We start from the raw sequence: 22,625 nt of genomic DNA, 5'->3' as shown, positions 1-22,625 counted from the left end.
AAGAAAAATCTTTTCGTTTTTGACGTAATTTATAACCTTTTTTTAATGTCCATTTTTCTTGAAGTTTCGACATATTCATATATACATATATAATACAGGGTTTTCCAATAAGAGGTGTTATTTTGATATTCAATCGTAAAAGATCAATGGTTTCGTTGCTTGTGTGGCACCTAGCGCCGTCTTGTTGAAAGCAAACGTTGTCCAGATCAATACCATCCAATTCCGGCCATGAAAATCATTAATCATCTCTCGATAGCGCAATCCATTCACCGTAACTGTTGCTCCAGCCTCATTTTCGAAAAAGTAAGATCCAATGACTCCGCCGGACCATAAACTTCACCAAACAGTCACACGTTGAGGATAGAGAGGCTTTTCAACAATAACTCTTGGGTTTTCCGAGCCCCAGATGCGACAATTTTGCTTGTTGACGAAGCCACCGAGGTGGAAATGGGCCTCATCACTCAGGATGATTTTTCGATGGAATTCTAATAATTAATAATAGTTAATTTTAATAATTTCAATGCGTTGTTGAAGCGTGTATCGTTTTTATTAATGGCGTTGTTTCTACTTGTCAAATGTAAAAAAATGACAGCTTAAAAAGTAACATCTACCGAAATAGCGGGATATTCAAAATAACACCTCTTATTGGAAAACTCTGTACTTCCAAAACATTGAAAATACGTTATTTTATCATTTTGTAAGTGATTAATGCACACGAGTTTCAACTGCTCTCAACCGTCGGGAGCCAATGAATCTAGGTATTACCATTGGATTATGTTGTAAGGTTGAAGGTAGTGGGGTAGGAATGGAGGTGGAGAAGTACCTGGCTATACAGATCTGGTTAAAAAATATGAATACTGCCATTCAAGCAAACGTTTTTCATTATTTTTTACATGAATTCCGCTCAAGCTAATAAATAGGACAATGGTATCCTCAATCAGGGTATATTTTGAGGCTGAGTAAATTGAGATGGGGGAAGTGGAAGGTTGGAAGATATCTGTTATTTAGTTTGTTTTCAGCGGTTAGTTTGTCATAATTTAATGAAAAGTGCAGTCACTCCAGCAAAACTAATATTATTCACAATTATTAGTATCCTTCCATTTAGCACCATGCTGATTGAAATGGGGAACTTTATCAAAAAATCAACTCGTAAATTAAACTCGCCTAAAAATAAACTGCTGGCGTTGATATGTTGAAAGATCCCCGATCTCGCGATGATATTAATTAGACAGCATAGATAGGTAAACCATTCACATAGATAGTAGTTTGGTTTTAAAAAGAAAAAATAAACACGTTCCTCTATTAAAATTATAGAAAATAGTGTAGTATTGCCGAAATCTAAACTTACGCCCTACCCTACCGATTATGTTCCAAGCCGTGCTAAGCTCGACATTCCAACCAAGACGAGCTTAAAATTAACTGACATACCGGGCCTATCTGGAGTGATCATATACATTTTATCGGGCGGGGTTAGTACCTACATATATAAATGATATATATTTAAAAAAATATGCGGAATTTACGAGTGTGTGTGTGTGTATGTAAAAGTGTATATGTACCTACATGTTCGAATTGTGTTAATTAGTGTAGCGTTGTGAGTGCGCCTTGATTAAGAGGAAGCTACAAGCCAAAAATGTGTATATTCTTGGTATGACGGCCGGCATAGTCCAGTGGTAACGCATTGGACTGCCATTCCGAAGGTCGCGGGTTCGAACCCGGCGTGCGCAAATAAATTTTATTTGATTAATTTGTGTTATTTCACAATTAATTAATTAAAATAATATATAGTATATTTGCGGCACGTTCCAGAGTGGAAGATACTACCAGTATCGCCCTGGTGTAAGACCACCATTCAGAATTGAAACGTTGCTCCAAATGGCTTTAGCCGTGTTTAGTGACTAGATCTGAATAGCCAGGTACTTCCCCACCTTCCTCTTTCCCTTCCCCACTTACCTTCAGCCTCACAACATCCCCCAATTGGGGATTCCATAGTCTCACTGGCTCCAGACGGAAGCAGTTGTGAGGTATTCACTATAAAAAAAATATATATATATATACCTTATATTGTAGGTAATAGGCGTTAAAATCGCTTTACAAACGCAGTCTAGAATCGTTTGATTTCAAGCACAAAACTGGTTTTTATTTATTTTGTAAATAATTTTATAAGAAAGCAAAAAAGTTAATCAAGTGAAACTGTCACAGATAATTTTAGCTATAATACTGTATATTTTAAAAGTTGTTTCCTTTATGCGTTCATACATTTCTATTGAAAAAATATTTTTTTTAGTAGTTTACATTTATATTTTTTATTGAGTAATTTATTTTTTTATTTGTATTCTACTCAAGCGAAACGATAGAAAAACCTTCAATTTATCTAAAACATATTTTTTGGTATTCGTAATGTACACCAATTCGTTATAAAGCTTCGCCTTTAGACACTAGTAATGTTTGTCTTAAATTTGTTGAGTTGGGGTATAGATTATTGAATGTTTGAGGATTACGTGAAATTGGTAAGTTTAAACGATATTCCGATCACCCTGTAACAGTTAACCAAATCCCGCCTCGGCAGACGTTGATGGATTGAGGCTGGGCCGACCTTGGACTCCCAAATGGAAATCCTACGTTTCTTACAATTCTCTCACTTAGAATAATAATAATAATACTTGTAATTAAAGAAGGATCGCGCTATGAAAACAGATTAAACCAACAAACTTACCTAACAAAATATACTCATCAAGGAAATACAGATAGATACCATCTAACTACAAATAAATGTTGATGTGTTATTCTTTGCGTGAGAAAGTACCGAGTAAATTTTTACTTATTTATTTTTATTATTCTACGATAGATTATCAATCCCTAAATAGTATAAAACAAAGTTTCTAGACGAGCCTGTGTGTTTCTGCACTTAGTTCTTCTAAACCAGAGGTTCCCAAACTTTTTTGCCCCGTAAACCACTTGACAATTTTTTTCAGTAGACCCTCTGCCTGCCGAATATTAAATTTTCCTAAAACTATTAACGTCCCATATGATAATCATTTCTCTTTTTCGTAAGAAGATTCCCTTCCCTTGCCTGTCCATTAAACGGGTGGTGATAAAGTTCCTCTGTCTTTACATTGCACAGACAGGGGCACCCTTGTGAGGTATTACACCAAATGAAAATGAAGCAGGATAAGCAACGGGAATTTCTTTCTGTAGCTGGCCCTACAGAACTGCCCCTTAAGTTCTTTGTCAGTGCTTATTCCGGTCATTTCTTCTTGTCACATGATTTCCGATTCTTCAACGTTCCATTTCAATAATCAAAATGTCCTCAAACTTAGTTTTGAAGTCTGTGTAATGTACATTTAAATGTTGTCGTCATTATTACCCTGGACTTTTTTCAAAAACAAGTTGGGGAACTAGGAAAATTCACGGCTTCCAATGTGCAATGTTTTGCTTGAATATATTTATTCTGACGAGAAAAGGAACGTAGACTCTATTTATATACCTCAATAAACAACTTTACGAAATATAAAAATGCAAATATCAAATAAGTAATTTCTCAGTCTATTATATTTGTGTTAGGTCTATTGTGTCATTTACGAAACCCCTAAATATTGAGTTGATGTAAATAGGGGTCCGCTCGTATGTACCCCCATTTGAATCTCGTAGACCCTCAATTTTTTTTCTCGCTGACATAGACCCCCAGCAAGCCGATATCGACCCCTGGGGGTCCATATAGACCACTTAGGGAACCTCTGTTCTAAACTATGCAACAGAGTTTGAATAGGGTTTTCATTTAGAGATTTTTTTCCGGAAGATTTATGTACAGGGTTTTCCAATAAGAGGTGTTATTTTGAATAGCCCGCTATTTCGGTAGATGTTACTTTTGAAGCTGTAATTTTTTGACATTCGACAAGTAAAAACTACGCCATTGATAAAAATGGAACGATACACGCTTCAACAACGCATTTAAATGATTAAAATTCACTTGAGTGAATCAAATGCACATCATCTTGAGTGATGAGGCCCATTTCCACCTCGGTGGCTTGGTCAACAAGCAAAATTGTCACATCTGGGGCTCCAAAAACCCAAGAGTTATTGTTGAAAAGCCTTTTTTTTCTCAACGTATGACTGTTTGGTGCGGTTTATAGTCCGACGGAGTCATTGGACCTTACTTTTTCGAAAATGAGGCTGGAGCAACAGTTACGGTGAATGGATTGCGTTATCGAGAGATGATTAATGATTTTTTATGGCCGGAATTGAATGGTATTGATCTGGACAACGTTTACTTTCAACAAGATGGCGCTACGTGCCACACAAGCAACGAAACCATTGATCTTTTACGATTGAATATCAAAATAACACCTCTTATTGGAAAACCCTGTATAATACATGTATATTATATTTATAGAAAGTAGAGAAAGGTCGAGCAACTCCGGGTTCATGTGAGCTAATATTTATATAAATTAGAATCGGAAACAAAAGATAATCATTGTTTTGAAAATAGAGCCTTGAGGAAAATTACCATTTTAAATTACGTCTTTATTAAATTCAATTTGTTATTATAAATGATTGCAATAATAATATTTGCAATAAAAGGCAGTTGACACACGTGCAAGGAGCTGTTAACGGATATTTTATAAACAATTGTTTTACATTAACTGTTAATTAAATTAAATATCAACGTTTTATAACAATGCGATGAGTTTTAAAGTCGCAATAATAAAGCGTAACTAGCTCAGTGGTGCGCAACACGCGGCCCGCGGGCCCATTTATAAATAAATCATATTAAACAGTTTCGGTTCTGTTTTTTAAAAGGGTTTAACAGAAAATTTTATTCTTAATATCTTGATATTTTCAAAGGTTTCCATTTTAAAAGGATCCATACGTTTCCAAATTATGTTTCTGATTAGTCTGAAAAGTTTATTAAAAAATCTGTATATTATTTCGTTAAAGGCCTGCATTCCCGTTTTTAACCAGAATTGAAACAGTTTAATTTAACAAATTAGCAATATTTTAATTCATTAAGGCGAAGCTTAATGCCAAATGACTGTTTTGGTTAATCTTCATAACGAATGTACATTATGAAAACCAAAAAATATGCTTTAGTTAAATTGAAGGTTTTCCTATCGCTTCGCTTCTGTAGAATACAAGAAAAAAGAAATTACTAAATAAAAAATATCAATTTAAAATACTACAAAAAATATTTTTTCAATAGAAATGTACGAACGCGTAAAGCAAACAACTTTAAAAAAATACAGTATTATAGCTAAGATTATCTGTGACAGTTTCACGTGATTAACTTTTTTGCTTTCTTATAAAATTATTTACAAAATAAGTAAAAAACAGTTTTGTGCTTGAAATCGAACGTTTCTAGACTCCGTTTGTCAAGCGATTTTAATGCCTAAGAATATACACATTTTTGGCTTGTAGCTTCCTCGTTGGATGAACGAAGAAATTATGCGAATGCGAATGGTAAAATAAGTCGGGATGCCCGTGGAACATATGGCAAAATTTCAAAAGTCAGAATAACAGAATGGTTATTTATGAGACGATGCATGAATTTGACTGGACCAAGGAGGTTGTTCTCTCTGTCTACCCCTGCGGAGAAACGAAGTGTTATTTGTTTGCCAGACTAATTATTTTTTAAATCTAGTCATTGTTTATTATGGTGTTTGATCCTATCAAAGTCATTTCCGAACTTTCACAAGGGACATTAATAAATAAATCGGACCACGCTCCGGGTGGCATAGTTTTCTAGTAATTTTGTCCGTATATTGTTGATTTTATTGATTGTTAACACGCAGTATTATACCTCAATCAATATCAAATTTAAATACTTGTTATCGATAAACGTATTATCATTACCAAGTATAGAAAAATGACATCTACACCGACTTCAAATATATTCAGCAATCGATTGTTAAAATCCTTTGAGAACGTGCTGATATAATCTGTATTATATTTATTTATTTATTCATTTTCGGGAAATCGACAGTTTACATTTAATCAGTTTGTACATAAGTATTATATAGTAAAATAAAACCTTTACCTCTACTGAGACAGCAAAATAGGAATAAGTTATTTAAATTTGTGAGAAAGGAATATGAATTAAGAAATTTATGCAAAACATAATATACAACGAAAAAATTACAAAAAATACATTTATAGCCATGGAGAGAGGTTGTAGATATAAATCAAATCAAAATTGAGATCTAAACAATACAGACATAAACATTATTCACAAACCATCAGAGAAATATTCTTTTATGGACCTCTTGTATTTGGTAAGTTCGCAACTGAAAATATCAACCTTTGATAATACGCCATTGTAATTATTGCATAGTCTGTTCAGGCAAGAATTCTGCTATTACACAATTAAATTAAATTGAATTGGAATTACACACACATTAACTATTTTTTTATGAATAAATTTCGTTTTGTAATCATATTTATAATTCACTGGCGCACACCAGTGCAAAATCACGGGACAATATCATTGTAGGATTAATGAAGCTGAAAATATTAATAATTTTGTTGTTGTTCTTGTTATTCAACTCCCGTTGTCACTGTATTATGAAGCAAATCTTAAATATCATGTAAAACCCATCATGGCGTTTATAATAAATAAATAATTAAAGTATTTGCTATAAGTCTATTAGAAATTTATCTTTAGTAAACTTTATGATTTTTGAATTCACTTGTCGGATTCATCTTAATTACTACAAGAAATAACTATTTATGTCCTGGGAGTTGGTAACAGATGCATTAAAATTTTATTTTTCTAAATCAAAATTATGTTTGAAGTTTAGGAAACACGCACAAATTATTAAAATAACCCAAACTAACAACCTAAATACCTATGTTGTGCATGTTTCCAAAAACCTTCGACTTAAATAGTTGTCTCCATCAGATATTTAAGTTGAAATTAAGCGTTATTTTTTAAAATCGTTCAGATTTATATCTGTCAAAAATTTAAACAAAAGAAATACTCATTTCAAACATAGAATTATAATAAAAATTTTAACAAAAAATTGGTAGCTACTTTATCGCTCGATTCCCACAATCAGTTCCATTTTTTTTAAATTCATTGATGTATAATGATTATTTAACGCATTACATTATGCAAGAATATTTCACTCATCACAGAAAACCGAAATGTATTGATTAATTGCAGCCAGCAGCGCATGTCTAGCTTCAGCCTCTCTGCCTACTCCTGCGAAGAAACGGCGTTTAGTTAGTTAAATTAATATTATTTGTGCTTGTTGGGAATTGAACCCTTTAGAATTCGATTCGATCAGCTATTTATAGGTCCCTTGTATAATAGACCTCAAAGGCCGTAAAGCAGAACATGTCAAATGAACCTCCATATTTCTGCAGTGCATGTCTGTTAGTCTGTTGGTTGGCTGGTTGCTGGCGGTTACCTTGGTGTTGCCATCATTGCCAGGTATGTATCTGGCCGTATTGTATATTATTGTATCACATTCGGATGGGGTGGTTCAGTGTTACCATGCCCTGTTATTATTATTATTCATGTGTTTATTCTTTCCAGCGCACTATGTTTCGATGTGATTTCAATAATATGTATTAAGAGGAAGCTACAAGCCAAAAATGTGTAAATTCTTGGTATACCTTATATTGTGGATAATAGGCATTACAATCGCTTGACAAACGGTGTCTAGAAACGTTCGATTTCAAGCCAAAAACTGGTTTTTATTTATTTTGTAAGTAATTTTATAAGAACGCAAAAAAAGTTAATCAATTGAAACTGTCACAAATGATCTTAGCTATAATACTGTAATTTTTTTAAAATTGTTTCCTTTACGCGTTCATACATTTGTATTGAAAAAAAGTTTTTTTTTATTAGTTTACATTTATATTTTTTATTGAGTAATTTATTTTACTATTTGTATTCTACTCAAGCGAAGCAATAGTTTAACCTTCAATTTATATAAAGCATATTTTTTAGTATTCATAATATACACTAATTCACTACAATACACTAATATACAGAAACTTCATTATGGCCAGACCAAATAATGTTGAGGATGACGTCATAAACGATTGATATGTTGTAATATTGGCCAATAAATTTGAGATTATTTCGGTTACCATTTCCTATTTCTCCAGAAAAAAGTACCCTCCACACAGCATCCCCAAGTCTATCATAGTCTATGATGGGATTGATTTTATATTCCTGTGTCGGTTCAATGTAAAATAGATTAAGATTTTAATTAAAAAATACATTTTTTATCACCTTTCCGATATGTCTGCTGAACCACCTCCGATAAATTCGTAACAATAATATTCCGAACGCATTCTCTCGCCCGGCATTGTGAGGGAGGGAGAGAGCTGCATTCCACAGAGGAAATAGTGGGGGGAGAGGGAGGGGATAAAATTATCGAGGGAGGGGCTAATGGGTCCCAGGGGTGCCGGAATAATTTTTAAAATGGGTCATAATTAAAAAAATCTATATTTTTCTTGTTGCGGGACGTATTTGGTGACTTTTTTGGATCCAAAGTCCACCGTTTGGTCAGGTGCTCTCAATCTTCGCTTATTCCTTTATTCCGCCTCACAACAGGACTCTTGTGTCCTACGGGAGACGATTATAAATGAAAACCTCATGTTTTCAATTATTAACAAAATTATTTATTGATTAGTTAAAAGTTGACATAGCAATAATTACATTCGTGAAGCTGTGAGGTGATTCGGTTCTAATTAAGGATAAGGAATTTTCCTTAACCTTAAAATTAACAACTTTTCCGCTATCATCCAAGAGAACTGAGGTTTGATTTCGGTTCTACTTAAGGAAAAGGATTAGTCCTTAACTTTAAAATTAACTACTTTTCGCTTGAGGCGATTTCGGTATAATTATCCTTGAGTATAAGGAATTGATAATCAGTAAAAAGTAAAAGATTTTAATTTGTATAATATAATGAACAACCACAATTTGTTTTGTTCTGAATAAAATAGTAGATAATAAATTAATTGCTTTGGTCGGTTTAGGGTCGGGGAGTCAAAAGTTCAATCTTTCGATCAAGTTTAGGCTGGTATATCAGTTGTTCTTTATCCTCGCTTGGTTGTTATGGCGAGTTAAGTTCTTAATCCGTATACTATAGGTCATAAACATACATATTAAATATTTTGTCTATGATTTGAAAATAGGAAGAAAGAGTGTTTCTTTGCAAAACCAAACTTCGATTAGCAGAGAACAATCAGCGTATTCGAGGAACCTAACTTTTAATAGTATTTGTTTTGCTAGATTCAGTGCATTGTTCACGAAATTATCACAGAGTCACTGCTGATAACAAGCTGTTATCACATTGGACCTTAAAAAAACCCTTTTATACTTCCCAGGCTGTTTTAGATAGAATATCATCCTTTAATAATAATGGTGTCTCACAACTATAAAACTCATGGGTCATCAAAACACGTTGGACTTTATTTGTGGTAGATAACAATTAGCTCGGATTGCTTATATGGCAGACGGTTGGTATTGTTTTGCGTTGGAATAGTATTTATTATACATAGTCTCAATCTCTGCATTATTGACAGCACGGAGAAAACTCACTGATTAAAATATAAATATAGCCAATTAATTAAGAATCTCTTCAAATTACTCGAAACCCGATTAAAAACGGGATTTCAGGCCTTTAACAAATGAATTGATAGGTTTCTGATAAACTTTTAGTAAAATACCAATGTATTGTCACGATGTCAAAAAATTTATTCATAAAAATCTTAGCATTAGGCGCATGAACACGTGTTAAGATATTATTACGAATTTACTAAAATTTATCAGGAAACAGCCTGCAATCACGTTTTTAATCACGTATTACCCAATAATTTCAAGAGATTCTTAATTTTTATAATTTCCTATGCAAGATGTTAACTTGCGTACAATTCTCCTGTCTGGAACCCACATTATAATACACATGTACAAGCTGTTGAAAGAATACAAAACAAATGTTTTATAAATTTTAAAATGGGTATTTCAGCAATTATGTTGAACTGCAACACTCTGTTAAATTATATGAATATGCTCAAATTGTCAGACAGAAGAATTTTCACTGACTTAATATTTCTATATAAAATTCTAAATGATTTAGTTGATAGTCCGGTATTGCTAGAATTGATAAGCTGTCGGATTCCACAACGTTATATTAGAAGTCAGGATTTATTTCAGTGCAGAAATTCTTGGACTAACTACCATATGTATTCCTCTTTGCCCAGAATACTAATGGAGGGAAACAATTATGCTAAGTCAGTGGACATCTTCAATTTATCTTTAAAGAAATATAAAATGTTGTTAATGAAGCAATTCAGTTATGTTCAATAAATAATGTAAATTTCTTAATATTCACATGTAAAAGACCCGAAAAAGGGCGTTAATAAATAAATACATTAAATATTAGCAAAAATCATTTTTTTCCGTGTGCCATCTATAGACAACCTTTAAACAACATTGTAGTGCCATCTATGAGTAAAACTACTCTCTAGGATATCACAATACTGATAAAAGTAGGCTAAAAAAGGGAACTAGTTCCAAGTCTGGAGAGGATTGAGCGGCTGAATTAGCACGCTTAAATTTGAGCAAGGATTAACTTAGCGAGCATAAACAATTAGTTAATCGTTCCATTTTATTTAATTGAACATTTTGCCAGCCCTGCCGGTTGGAGAGATACCCAGGCACGGTGCATATCTCGCCGTTGCAATAATTTCATACACACAATTCTCGGATTACAACCAAATGTACAACTTGTACGCTCATACCACGAAACCGTCCCGCACCAAGAACTGTTCAACTACAAGACAATGATTGTAGACTGACCGAATGAAATATTTTAAAGAAAAATGACAATTCTTCTTCATAAAAGGCAGCTTTTCAGATCTTACAATATATAATATCCTATTATTTTTCATAAATATAAACTTATTACAAACAATTTTTATTGATAATATATTTAGAAATTTTGTTTCATTTTTAATTTAATAATATTACCAATTTCAGTATTTTTTGTTGCAATTTGACTGTAGATTGTATAGATCAAGAGCTCTGGCGTCACGACATGACCTCTGGCGTCACGAAATTTCCACAGATTTTTCTGTGTGGACTTTATATGAAAACGCAACAACTCGCAGCATCACGAAAATTAAAAAAAATATCCCTTTCCCATTCTCTTTCCATTACCACATTACTTTTAGATATTTTTATTCATAAAAAATTATTTTTAAATTTGGCGCCCAACGTGGGGCAAATTTTTTTTTTCATTGTAACTGACGCAACAAATATCCTCTATAGTTCTTTCATCACAAATCAGTACAACGACATTAAATACAATTGTTCGTCGAGTTGAAGCAAGTGATGCTTGACTAATTCGAGCTTTTTTCACTTCATGAGCCCTGTGCCGAGGTTTGTTTCATAAACTTGAATTATTATCACAATGCGATACATAAATAATAAGTAGGTACCTACATAAAAAAAATACATCGGGACAGTCCCCGCAGGGTTAAGCAGAGATGATACAACGTCACAAATCACGTATTTACATGGTTTTGTTTTCCTCATCTTTTCTTTCATTTTCATCCTTGCTTCACTCACATTATTCACTACGCAAACAATAAAATATGAATACTAGAGCAGGTAACTGAAACTTATGACTAAATACTTACAACTATTATTTATAACTAGCGACTAGCGACCAACAACTAATACTTATAACTACTAGTGACTTACAACGAAGACTTGGAGATAGTTACTTATGACTTAGTCTAATAACTAGTGACTTACAACTATGATTTATAACTAGCGACTAGCGACCAACAACTAATACTTATAACTACTAATGACTTACAACGAAGACTTGGAGCTAGTGACTTATGACTTAGTCTAATAACTAGTGACTTACAATTAATGATTGAACTAAGACTTATAAGTAGTGACTGAGAAACTGCAATTTGAATACTTGTAGTGGGTGAATGAGTTTGTATCTTTGGTAAGTATGTTTACGAGAGATGAAAAGGCTAATATAGATGTTGAATGAAAGAAAAATTCACAATAACAATAACAAGGCCAAAGAAGTGAAGCTAGCAGTCCATAATGGAGTCCTGGTTCCTATTTTGATGTGTGGCAATTAGGCATGGAACCGACACATGAAGGATGAAAGCAGATTGAATGCTTTAGAAATGAGATCCCTGAGGCGTGTGTGTGGTAAAACCACGTATGATCGTGTGACAAATATAATATGAAATATGCTAGGCTGATGTAAGTGTATTAACTAATGAGTAAGATTAAGAAGGGGACACTTAGATGGTTTGGGCGGATCCATGATAACTCAAAGTTAATTAATTATTGGTTTAAAACCTCGTTTGAAGTATTTTATTGTCATTTTGTAATGTGATTTCCAATGGAAAAATATTTCGTATATGAATAATTTCGTTACGGTTTAAAATACCATAGAATTATACCACTTATCCAAATTCCAAGGCACGCGCTTCGTGCAAAATGTACTGAGAAATGTGAATTATCCCGATAAAACGTCGTAAACGCCGAACAATCACCAAGTAAATTTAACATTTATCGGCAATAATTGAATATTTCATGTTCAATTATACATTAAAAGAGGCGTAAACAAAAACAATACTTAAATCAATCAAAAATAAAGCACAATTTTGCTTGAATTTTTAAGGAGAGTATTTAATTAAATTCATTTCCAAACGATGCTATGCATCTTTAATGAGTAAGCGATTATACGTCTTAATCTGGGAAGATTTCATTGATTCAAGAATCATTTTCGCTTGTACTCGATGTTGACTTGCAATTTTTTTCGAGAACAAAAAAACAAACAGAATCAGTGGGAGTGTAATGATTGAAAATGATGTATACACGTAAGAAAAACGACAATGGATTGAAAGAATGAGACGGCGCGATACAAACGCTTGCAAGATAGTAAGAGAGGAGTATAATATAAGAAGTATGTTCACTACGAAATGTGGTATACGTGTATTTTTTTGGTTTTTTAAATATTAATTGCTTCGGTGTACTATTATTTTTTTTGTTTGTGTGTGTAAAAATGTCTGAGTGTTGGTGAATCAAAGATGGTTTCTTCAGATGACAGAGCGTTTATTTAAATTTTAATATTCACTAGCGAGAGTGTGAGTGTACTCTCAGTATCGCCCTGGTCAGTCAACGGCCATGACTCGTGCATTGTCGCTTGAAATGATTTCATTTAATATAAAATAATGATGGATTTGGCTTTGGCAGTCTTTGGTGACTAGGTCTGAATAGCCATCCCCTTTCCTTCCGCGTTCAATTCAGCCTCACAGAATATCTCATTTTCTGAATGCCATAGTTCCACTGGCTGCGGGCAGTTGGGACTCTTGTGCGGTATTAACACAAAAAAGTGCACGATAGAAAAAGGTCAAGAATTACGTATTTAAGAAAACTGCAAACCTACAAAAATTAAATAATTACGAGGATTACAAAAGTACAATAATTACACATTTAGGAAATTTACAAAAGAAAACGAATCACGCATTTACTACAAAATTACAAGAATTACAAAATTATCTTTTACGAGAATTACAAAAGCACACGAAATAAACATTGTCAAAAATTACAAAAGTAACAATTACACAGCTGTAAAAAGTACAACAATTACACAGCTAAAAGAATTACAAAAGTACAACAATTACACAGCTACAAGCATTTTAAAAGTACAACAATTACACAGCTTCAAGAATTACAAAAGTACAACAATTACACAGCTACACGAATTACAAAAGTATACCGTAGTATTGACCGGTCGGTGGCCGAGTTAACATCGCGCTTGGGTCCCACTCAGGTGTAGTGTGTTCAATTCCTCGACTGGCTAAGTCCTCCATCACAACACAAGCAACATTTTCAGCTCACTGTGGTGGTAGTAGGAGATTTTCAAATATTGTCTGGTTATTCGTAATCCGGGAATGTTTGTCGATCTTTATATAATATATATATATATATATATATATATATATATATATATATATATATATATATTTATCAATTACACAGCAACAAAAATTACAAAATACAACAATTACACGGCTACAAAAAATGTTAAAGTACAACAATTACACAGCTACAAGAATTAAAAAAGTGCAACAGTTACACAGCTACACGAATTACAAAAGTGCACAAATTACACACTTACGACGATTACAAAAACCAATTGCAAAAATACAATAATTACATATTTACTAAAATTACCAAGCACAATAATAGTTTAAAACAAAGGCGCTATCCGCATCTGTCTGTTTGTGCGCTTAGTTCTTCTAAACTATGCAACGGATTTAAATAGGGTTTTCACTATCATTTAGAGAATTTCTTCCGGAAGGTTTATATATGTAATACTTGCCTATTATATTTATAGAAAGTAGAAAAAAGTCGATGTTTTGTAATGAAAGTGGTAAAAAATCGCAAAGGTAAAAAAAAAACTAAATTCCGCAATGGTGTATGTTTATCTCCTAAGGGTAACATCAGGTACACATCAGCTAGACTTTAATATGTTGGTGCAGTATCTCGTTGGCAGTATTATTATTAATAATATTAAAACTTTATTCCAGAATGTATGCAGGGGTAGTACAATGCAATACATTCCACATTTTAATTCAAATAACAGACAAATAATAACAATACACAGATGGGCAATGCGGAATAGAAGTGAAAAATGTGTGAAGATTATTATAACATCTCTTTTAGTCATGGAGAGAAAACTCTTTTCGACAAAATATAAATGAATTTTCGTGCTTTATTCGATAGAAATAAATACAGGGTTTTCCAATAAGGGGTGTTACTTTGAATAGCCCGCTATTTCGGTAGATGTTACTTTTTAATCTGTCATTTTTTGACATTTGACAAGTAAAAACTACGCCATTAATAAAAATGGAACGATACACGCTTCAACAACGCATTGAAATTATAAAAATTCACTTGAGTGAATCAAATGCAAATCATCTTGAGTTATGAGGCCCATTTCCACCTCGGTGGCTTCGTCAACAAGCAAAATTGTCGCATCTGGGGCTCGGAAAACCCAAGAGTTATTGTTGAAAAGCCTCTCTATCCTCAACGTGTGACTGTTTGGTGCGGTTTATGGTCCGGCGGAGTCATTGGACCTTATTTTTTCGAAAATGAGGCTGGAGCAACAGTTACGGTGAATGGATCGCTATCGAGAGATGATTAATGATTTTTTATGGCCGGAATTGGATGGTATTGATGTGGATATCGTTTACTTTCAACAAGACGGTGCTACGTGTCACACAAGCAACAAAACCATTGATCTTTTACGATTGAATATCAAAATAACACCTCTTATTGGAAAACCCTGTATATACTACACACATAAGATGTATGCATGTCAATGGTGCGAATATCACTGCACAAAGCGCCCAAAATTACGGTTTATAAAATATAATAACATTATTTATTATAACAGTATTCATTATGGTTAGATTTGAACTGTAAATTGGTTTATATGGTGTTTTTTTTATTCTCACATCTGACAGGGGTCACGACGATAGGTTTTAGAACGTCAAAATTTATATAATTATTAGGTAATAATAAGATAACTGATGTCACAAATTTACATAAGACCTTCCGACTCCTAGGCCCCAGACAGGTAAGTAAAATTAATTATCTGGTCAAGAAAGAAATTCGATATTTTATTTTTTTTACTACACAATAATATTTTTTTACAAGTGTAAATAATTTTAAATAACAAAGAAAAAGCTTACATTTCAATACTATTGAACTAATAAAGAATCAATTAAAATTACTCATTTGGGTCGTGTGCTTGTCTGAAACTCAATGAACTCTTGGAACTCGAATTTACTTTGAGTTTAAAAGAAATTTTCAAAATTGGAACTGATTGTAACAAAGCGATAAATTGATAAAGTACCTACCTACACAATCATATTTTAGCAATTTTCTGTAGTACTAACAGGTAATTATATACTAATTTCAGCTTTGTTTCTGTCTGTAACTCTGACTCTAGAACTTGTATTTGCCATGAATTTAAATGTAGTTTTCAAAATTAGAACTGAATATGTGAAAAATTCAGAGACGCGTAGGTAATTTTTTTTTTATAAATTTTATTCCGTGTTATTTCAAAATCACCCACATTAGTTTAATTGTGTATTAGAAGTCTCTTCCCGAGCGTTTTTATCTGTGATAACATAATGTGCTTAACATAAATAAAATAATATTTCCGCTCTCGAATTGGTCAGTTGTCGACCACGGAACGTCGGAAAAAAATCCCCGTAATGAAGATGACAATTCAGAATTGGTTTCTAAGAAAATTATCGGTTAATAATATTCCATTTTGGAATGGCGTGCTCCCATTGGTCGACCCGAGATGTTAATTTTTTTCTAACATTTTGTTGGCAGTTAGATTATTACCTTCGTGTTATTGAGTTCGAATTTTGAAAAAAAATCTTCTGAATTCGAATTTTAAAATTAGAAACAGAACGGCTTGTTTCGATTTTGTATTTTCATTAATAGGTATTCCAACTAGAGTTCTTTCGAACTTAGTAGGTACTCACGCTTATGCATTGCTTGCGTACAGCAAGTGGTACCTTTCTCGTTAATTAACAATAAGTAGGCGTAAGCAATGCAAAATACTGTTTCTCAGTGACGTTTGGCACCACCAAATATGATAAAATAATGAACAATTTTTTTTGGATATGATTTAAGATTTTCACAGCAAAGATTACACATCTGCCCTGATGATGGATACTGTAATACTGTCCGAAACGTTGGCTAAAGAAAGAGGTAGCGCAACACGGCGTAATACCCCAAAAATTAATCACTTTAATACTTTTGGTCGTGAAAATCGCAAATCATATCCAAAAATTGTTATTTTTTAAATTTCATATATTTGGTGATTGCAAAGGTAACTGAGAAACAATATTTTGCCTTGTTTACGCCTACTTATTGTTATTAATGAGAAAGGGAGCATTTGCCATACGCAAGCAATGAATAAGCGTGAGTACCTACTATGTTTGAAAGAACTCTAGTTGGGATACCTAAATAACCCAAAAATAAATCGCTATAAGAAAAATATTTCCTCATTTTAGTCAGAAAGCTGTCTTTTTGCTTATGACGGTAGTATAGACTATTCAAAGTTTCTATTGTTTGAGTCAACTCTTATTATTGCGCTATCCTATAGATTTTGAGAATTTGGTCACTAGATTCTATCAAGTGGAAGTTGCCGTCAGTATAACTCTGTTTATAATCCTAAATTGAAAATACAGAAATATTACCATTAATCAGGATAATGAAGACTTCTTTAACAAATATCCTTTTTTGTCCACAGGTACTCGAGTAACCAAGAGACTGATTTTGGTGCCTGCATATCTGCGTACAAAAGGACATCTGTGAACCCTCAGAGATTAACTAGGAGTATTAAGGTCAGGAAGTGTTAAGATCGAAGATGACAGCGACAGTTTGATGCGAGAAACGGGAGCTCATGTCGGTCTTGGAGAGGTATGAACAATGAACCATTTATTATTAACATGTTTGTTTTTTTTGTTTTCTTTGGAAAGTTCCAAAGTTCCGAAGTTCCATGGAGCTTTATGTGACATTTGAAATCTTCCAGGCTCTCTGTATTTGAAAAGCAGATCACCTAAAACATACTGATATGTTTTTCATCTTCGTGTGACTCTTTTAAAGATCGCCAGTTTATCTATCTATCAGTTTTACCGACTAAGGACGTTATCTGATGAAATTTTCCCAGCAAAGACCCTTTGAGTTTGAAGAACCTCAGGAAATCTTTGAATCTTTCGTATCCTAAAATTCTATTCTATATAACGTATTGATATGTTTTACTATTCTTCCCCAGCTACATTGGTGTCCAGAAGCAAGCGGCTTCTCAATTCTACTTCTGCCATGACTACCGCGATGTCCGCCCATCAGGAGCCGCCCAGAGAGCGCCTGGGCCCCCCGGCCGCCCCCGGCTGGCAGCCCAAGAGGAACAAACGCAAGGACTTCAAACCTCGATGTGCCCCCGCAGAGGCCAGCAGCCCTAACCTTGGAACAATCCCGACCCCAACCTTGAACCCTGGGGCATACTCCCCGCAAGACAGATCGGACTTCGCAGAAGAAGAAGATTATGCAATCGCCGAAGAAAGAATGGAAAGAGACGATCATGAAGATAACAACGATGATGCTATCTCAAAATGCGTGAAAATTGGAGTCAAAAACATGGTCATGCTTAAAGGAACAGGAGCTGTCGATTTATCAGGAAGAAGAATCAGCACTGACTCAAACGAAAACATCGAATCCACCGACTTCAGAGGAAACATGCTAGACTTTGCAGAACACCAAAAAAGGATGGAAGCATTACGAAACTTGAACGCATCTTCACAGTTCCAGCAGAGCTACATCCAAAGTTTGCAACTGCCTAATTTGAGTCAGCAAGCCAAGAATTTCGCTATGAATAGCGGCATGACTCCCAGTGAGTATAAATCCAAGAATTTTAGTACAAAAAGTCCTTTCGCGATCTCCCAGCTTATTAAAACAAATTCGCCGACCAGGAGAAGGGATTCTGACAACTCGGATGAGCTTGAAGACGATGAAGAAAGCCTTAAGAATGAAGATAGTCCAAATAATGATCTAAGTGGAGGAGAGATGACACCAGATCATAGAGAAAAAGATGAACCCATGGATGTAGAAGATGGCGATGAAGATAACGCCATCCAAAACGGGGAAAACCCAAATAATAACAAGGTTTTGACGGACTATGCCGTTAATACCATGAAAGAACTCCTAGGAATTTATGGACTGTCTTCGAACGAAGTGGCTGAAGCTTTGACTGGACAAGTTAGAGCTATTGAAGCACTGCAAGCAGGTTGGTACTCGTACACAATTATTACAAAGTACTTTTTTTGAACTAGTCATCTAAATTCATAGTAATGTCTCGCTCGAATTGTTGGAATATAATCCCAAAACTTAATATAACGCAAATGGGAATGGTATAAGAATTCGGGGACGCCCTAGGAAGACGATCAAGTGAATCAGATACTTGAGTCGGGCCATGTCCAGGAGTCTAATAAACTAGAGAGGAGAATAATAGAAAAGTATGTATGAATGTGAATGAGGCAAGGAGTGTCTGCCAGGACTGAATTCTTTGGCGGTTCGTCCTCTCTGCCTACCACCCCTGCGGAGAAACGTCGTGATGGTCAATTATAATTTATCGTACTTTCGCATAATATTCGCATACTTTACACTTTACTAACGTCTTTCTTCCTATCATCGTCATCAAACTTCAGTTATGTCAGTCTGTCTGTCTGTGAGTGTTTGTAACTCCGGTTTATGAACTCGGATTCGTTTTGAATTTAAGTTCATCTTCGGAATTGGAACTGATTGCGTCAAGAATTCAGACAATGAACGAAGTACTCACAGTACCTACCAAATAATAAAATATTTAAAAAAAAAAAAATTTCATGATTGTCATTTTCAAAATTAAAATTGTTCAACTGTCAAGAATTCAGACAAGGGATAGAGTTCATGCCTACAAATATAATGTATTTTAATTTTATATTTGATATTTTTGTTTCTTTTTCAATGATTGAATCTGAATGTATTTCGAAATGGTGTGATCAAAGATATTAGATTCTTCTAATATCTTTGGGTGTGATCATATTGAGGAGTTATATTCGACTTGGCTTCGAGCTGAAGATGTATCAAAATTATTTAAAGTTGAAATATTCCTGAAGTGGAATTACGAAGAATGAAACCAAGCATACTTTGTGGCTAAATCTAATGGTTTTTATTGTTTCCAGGTAAACCGTATCCAGCCTGGCTCCAGAGACGATGGCAGCAAGGAGCCATGGGCCATTTGGGTCAGCTAGGGATGATGGGAGGTCGATTCCCCGAAGAGAGAGAAACCCAGAGTCCCGTAGAAGCCCATAGGTGAGTCATCAAAAAATCCTAACCCTTACTATGTAACTAAAACTCGCTGACGATTCACAAAACAATTGTCTTTGCACACTATTTTTGCTTCACTCAAATTCATACATACCATTCTGTTATTCTGACTCTTGACATTGCCCGACTCAAGTATTGGATCGATTGTGCCGTGTCTTCCGCAAATTACTGTAAAAGAAAATCTTCAAATACTCTAATAAGACCTTCTTGTTGACTGAGCACACCAAAGTCCTGTTGTAATTTGTGACAGTTTTTCCATTACGTCTGTCTGTAAATTTGTTTTTACGTTCCGTTTCCGGTCTAAAATTGTGGCCGTTTTAATCGTTCAGTAAATATAATTTATCAAACATCAAATCGTCCTGTTTATTTGGACGTTCTTTGGTTCTTATTAACATTTTTTTGAATATCACCTGAAAGAAGGTCGAAATTTCTTTGAAAAATTGTATGATTCCTTATTTGAATTACATAAAATATTTACGATTTAGAATTATGTAGGTATATATTTAAGTACTTACTTACTAATCTTGTGTTTGTAGTTTTTTACCTAAGTATTTTAAATTTATCTGTCCTTTTTCTAGATTTAACGAAATTAGGATAAAAATTTGAGTAAATAAATAAATTACCACTAGGTATCGGCGGCCACCTTGACTGCCAAGCATTCAGTACATGAACCTAAATATATAAATATAATAGCGAAACGCGTAAATATTTGAATTATTATGTGTTCCGTCATCCCTATCAATTGATTCGTTAAACGCCTATAGTCCCGTTTTTAACATGAATTCATATAATTTGATCAGATTTTTATTATCTCATTTCATTTTTATTATCTCAGTCCATTCTCATACAAATTCGCACAAATGCACTGTCCAGGGTTTTAAGGTGTATGCATTTGTATGGTGAGGTTTTGCTCCGAGACCCGGCTTTACCCAAATTACAAGACTACTTTTCTTCAAAATTATTGTTCTTACTGCAGAAATGAAAAATATGATAAAAAATATCATGTTTCTTCTTATTTTATTGTTACCCATTGCGGTCTGATACCACAGTGCAATTATTTCCACCTGTAATCATTAGTAAATCATAATTGCGCTGGCTATAAATGGAACAAAAGATATAACTAACTAATAACTCTAATAACGAACAGAAGATAGTAAGCGCATTCTTCTAATTATTTGCCACTGCACAATAAATAATACTGTTTGATTCTTTTATGAAGAAGAAGAAAATGGTGGAAGATAATTTTTTAAACTATTAACGGGGAGATGAAATCTTGAAGAATTTGTGCAATTAGTAAATTTAATGTTCAGAATTCATAGAATCCCGTGAGCAAGAATTAAAAAATCTAAGCTAGCAGTCCACAATGGATTACCGTTACCAACTCTGATGTATGGCAGTGAGACATGGAGCTGGCAGAGGAAGAATGAAAATAGACTGAATGCTGTAGAAATGAGATCTCTGAGGCGTATGTATCGTAAAACCATGTTCCTGACGTATTAAGAATCTCTTCAAATTATTCGTTATGCGGTTAAAAACGGGATTGCAGGCCCTTAACGAATGAATTGATAGGTTTCATGATAAACTTTTAGTAAAATACCAATGTTTTATGACGATGTTCATAAAAACCCTAACATTTTCGCATTTCGTCATTATTTGCTATCAAGACACACGCAGGTGCATGAAAAAGTGTTTTTAACCGGATTACCAAAAATTTTAGAGTTTCTTAATTCTTAATAAATTAGCAATACTCATTTTTCTCCGTGTAATGAATAGATAGGATTAAGAAAGAGACGCTCAGAAGGTTTGGGAATTAAATAAATAATGATAATGTACGACGCCAATGTGAATGTTACAAGAAGTCGGGGATGCCCGAGGAAGACAAGGTACGATCAAATGAAGTATGATGAGACGATGTATGAATGAGAATGGAGCAAGAAGTGTGCTTCTACTAGACCTAGTTGTTAGGCGGTCCGTCGTTTCTGCATTTCCTGCGTGAAAACTTAATTAATAATCAAAGATAAAATTTGTTAAAAAAATAATTAATTTTTCGCAGATTGAATTCGATGCAAGATGACAGTGCCTCAGGAATGGACTCGGATGGAGATCGGACCCTGGATCTCAGTCTCTCCAAAGATCACGATGTACAGGTAAACAAATCTATCTAGTAATATTTAAACATTGAAGACAATACTAACGACTTTCAAAAATGTGAAACAGAAAAAGATTCAGTCTTATTCTAGGAAACGAACCCAGGACATCCTTACTGGCAAATCGCTCTGACCACTGAGTTAATTCCACCCTATTAACCTATGTAATTTTTAACTGTATCAACTTAACTCCGAGTGAGATCTACCAACGTTATCTTCGTTTTCTTAACACGTATATTTTTATGTATGATTGCAAGATTCTATCTGCACTAAATGCAATCATCTAGATTGTGTCTTTGATTATTATATCCATTTTTATTTTTAAAATGCGACATCTATTGACTTTGTTACAAAATAGGATGAATCTCAATGATAAAATTTAACAATTTAAGGTTTTACTCATTAAGTTATTCCACCATAAAAAAACTATATTGTTTTGTTTCAATAACACTGAAACAACTATCGCGCGCATATCTACCTTTCCAAATCTCATATTTTTGGCATACAGCTCTCTGTATGTTTAATTGTGTGGG

At 33.9% G+C, this 22,625-nt stretch overlaps 1 protein-coding gene across 2 annotated transcripts in view; it reads left to right on the top strand.

Moving 5' to 3' along the window:
* The window catches only part of LOC149409757 (zinc finger protein castor homolog 1-like), a 141,544-nt gene that overhangs the window by 76,452 nt on the left and 42,467 nt on the right, over positions 1–22,625 (top strand). For both annotated transcript variants that reach the window (XM_089649124.1, XM_089649123.1), the window contains exons 3-6: positions 17,334–17,503; positions 17,859–18,866; positions 19,801–19,930; positions 21,999–22,092. In XM_089649124.1, coding sequence (XP_089505250.1) covers positions 17,906–18,866; positions 19,801–19,930; positions 21,999–22,092 — 1,185 coding nt within the window. In that variant the 5' untranslated portion in view covers positions 17,334–17,503; positions 17,859–17,905. The remainder of the gene's footprint in view (positions 1–17,333; positions 17,504–17,858; positions 18,867–19,800; positions 19,931–21,998; positions 22,093–22,625) is intronic.

This window comes from Hesperophylax consimilis, chromosome 29, assembly GCF_061612785.1.
Source record: "Hesperophylax consimilis isolate HC1 chromosome 29, BYU_Hcon_1.0, whole genome shotgun sequence".
NCBI classification, from domain to species: domain Eukaryota; kingdom Metazoa; phylum Arthropoda; class Insecta; order Trichoptera; family Limnephilidae; genus Hesperophylax; species Hesperophylax consimilis.
The sequence above is the reverse complement of the archived record's forward strand: the minus strand, read 5'-3'. Positions and strand labels throughout refer to the sequence as shown.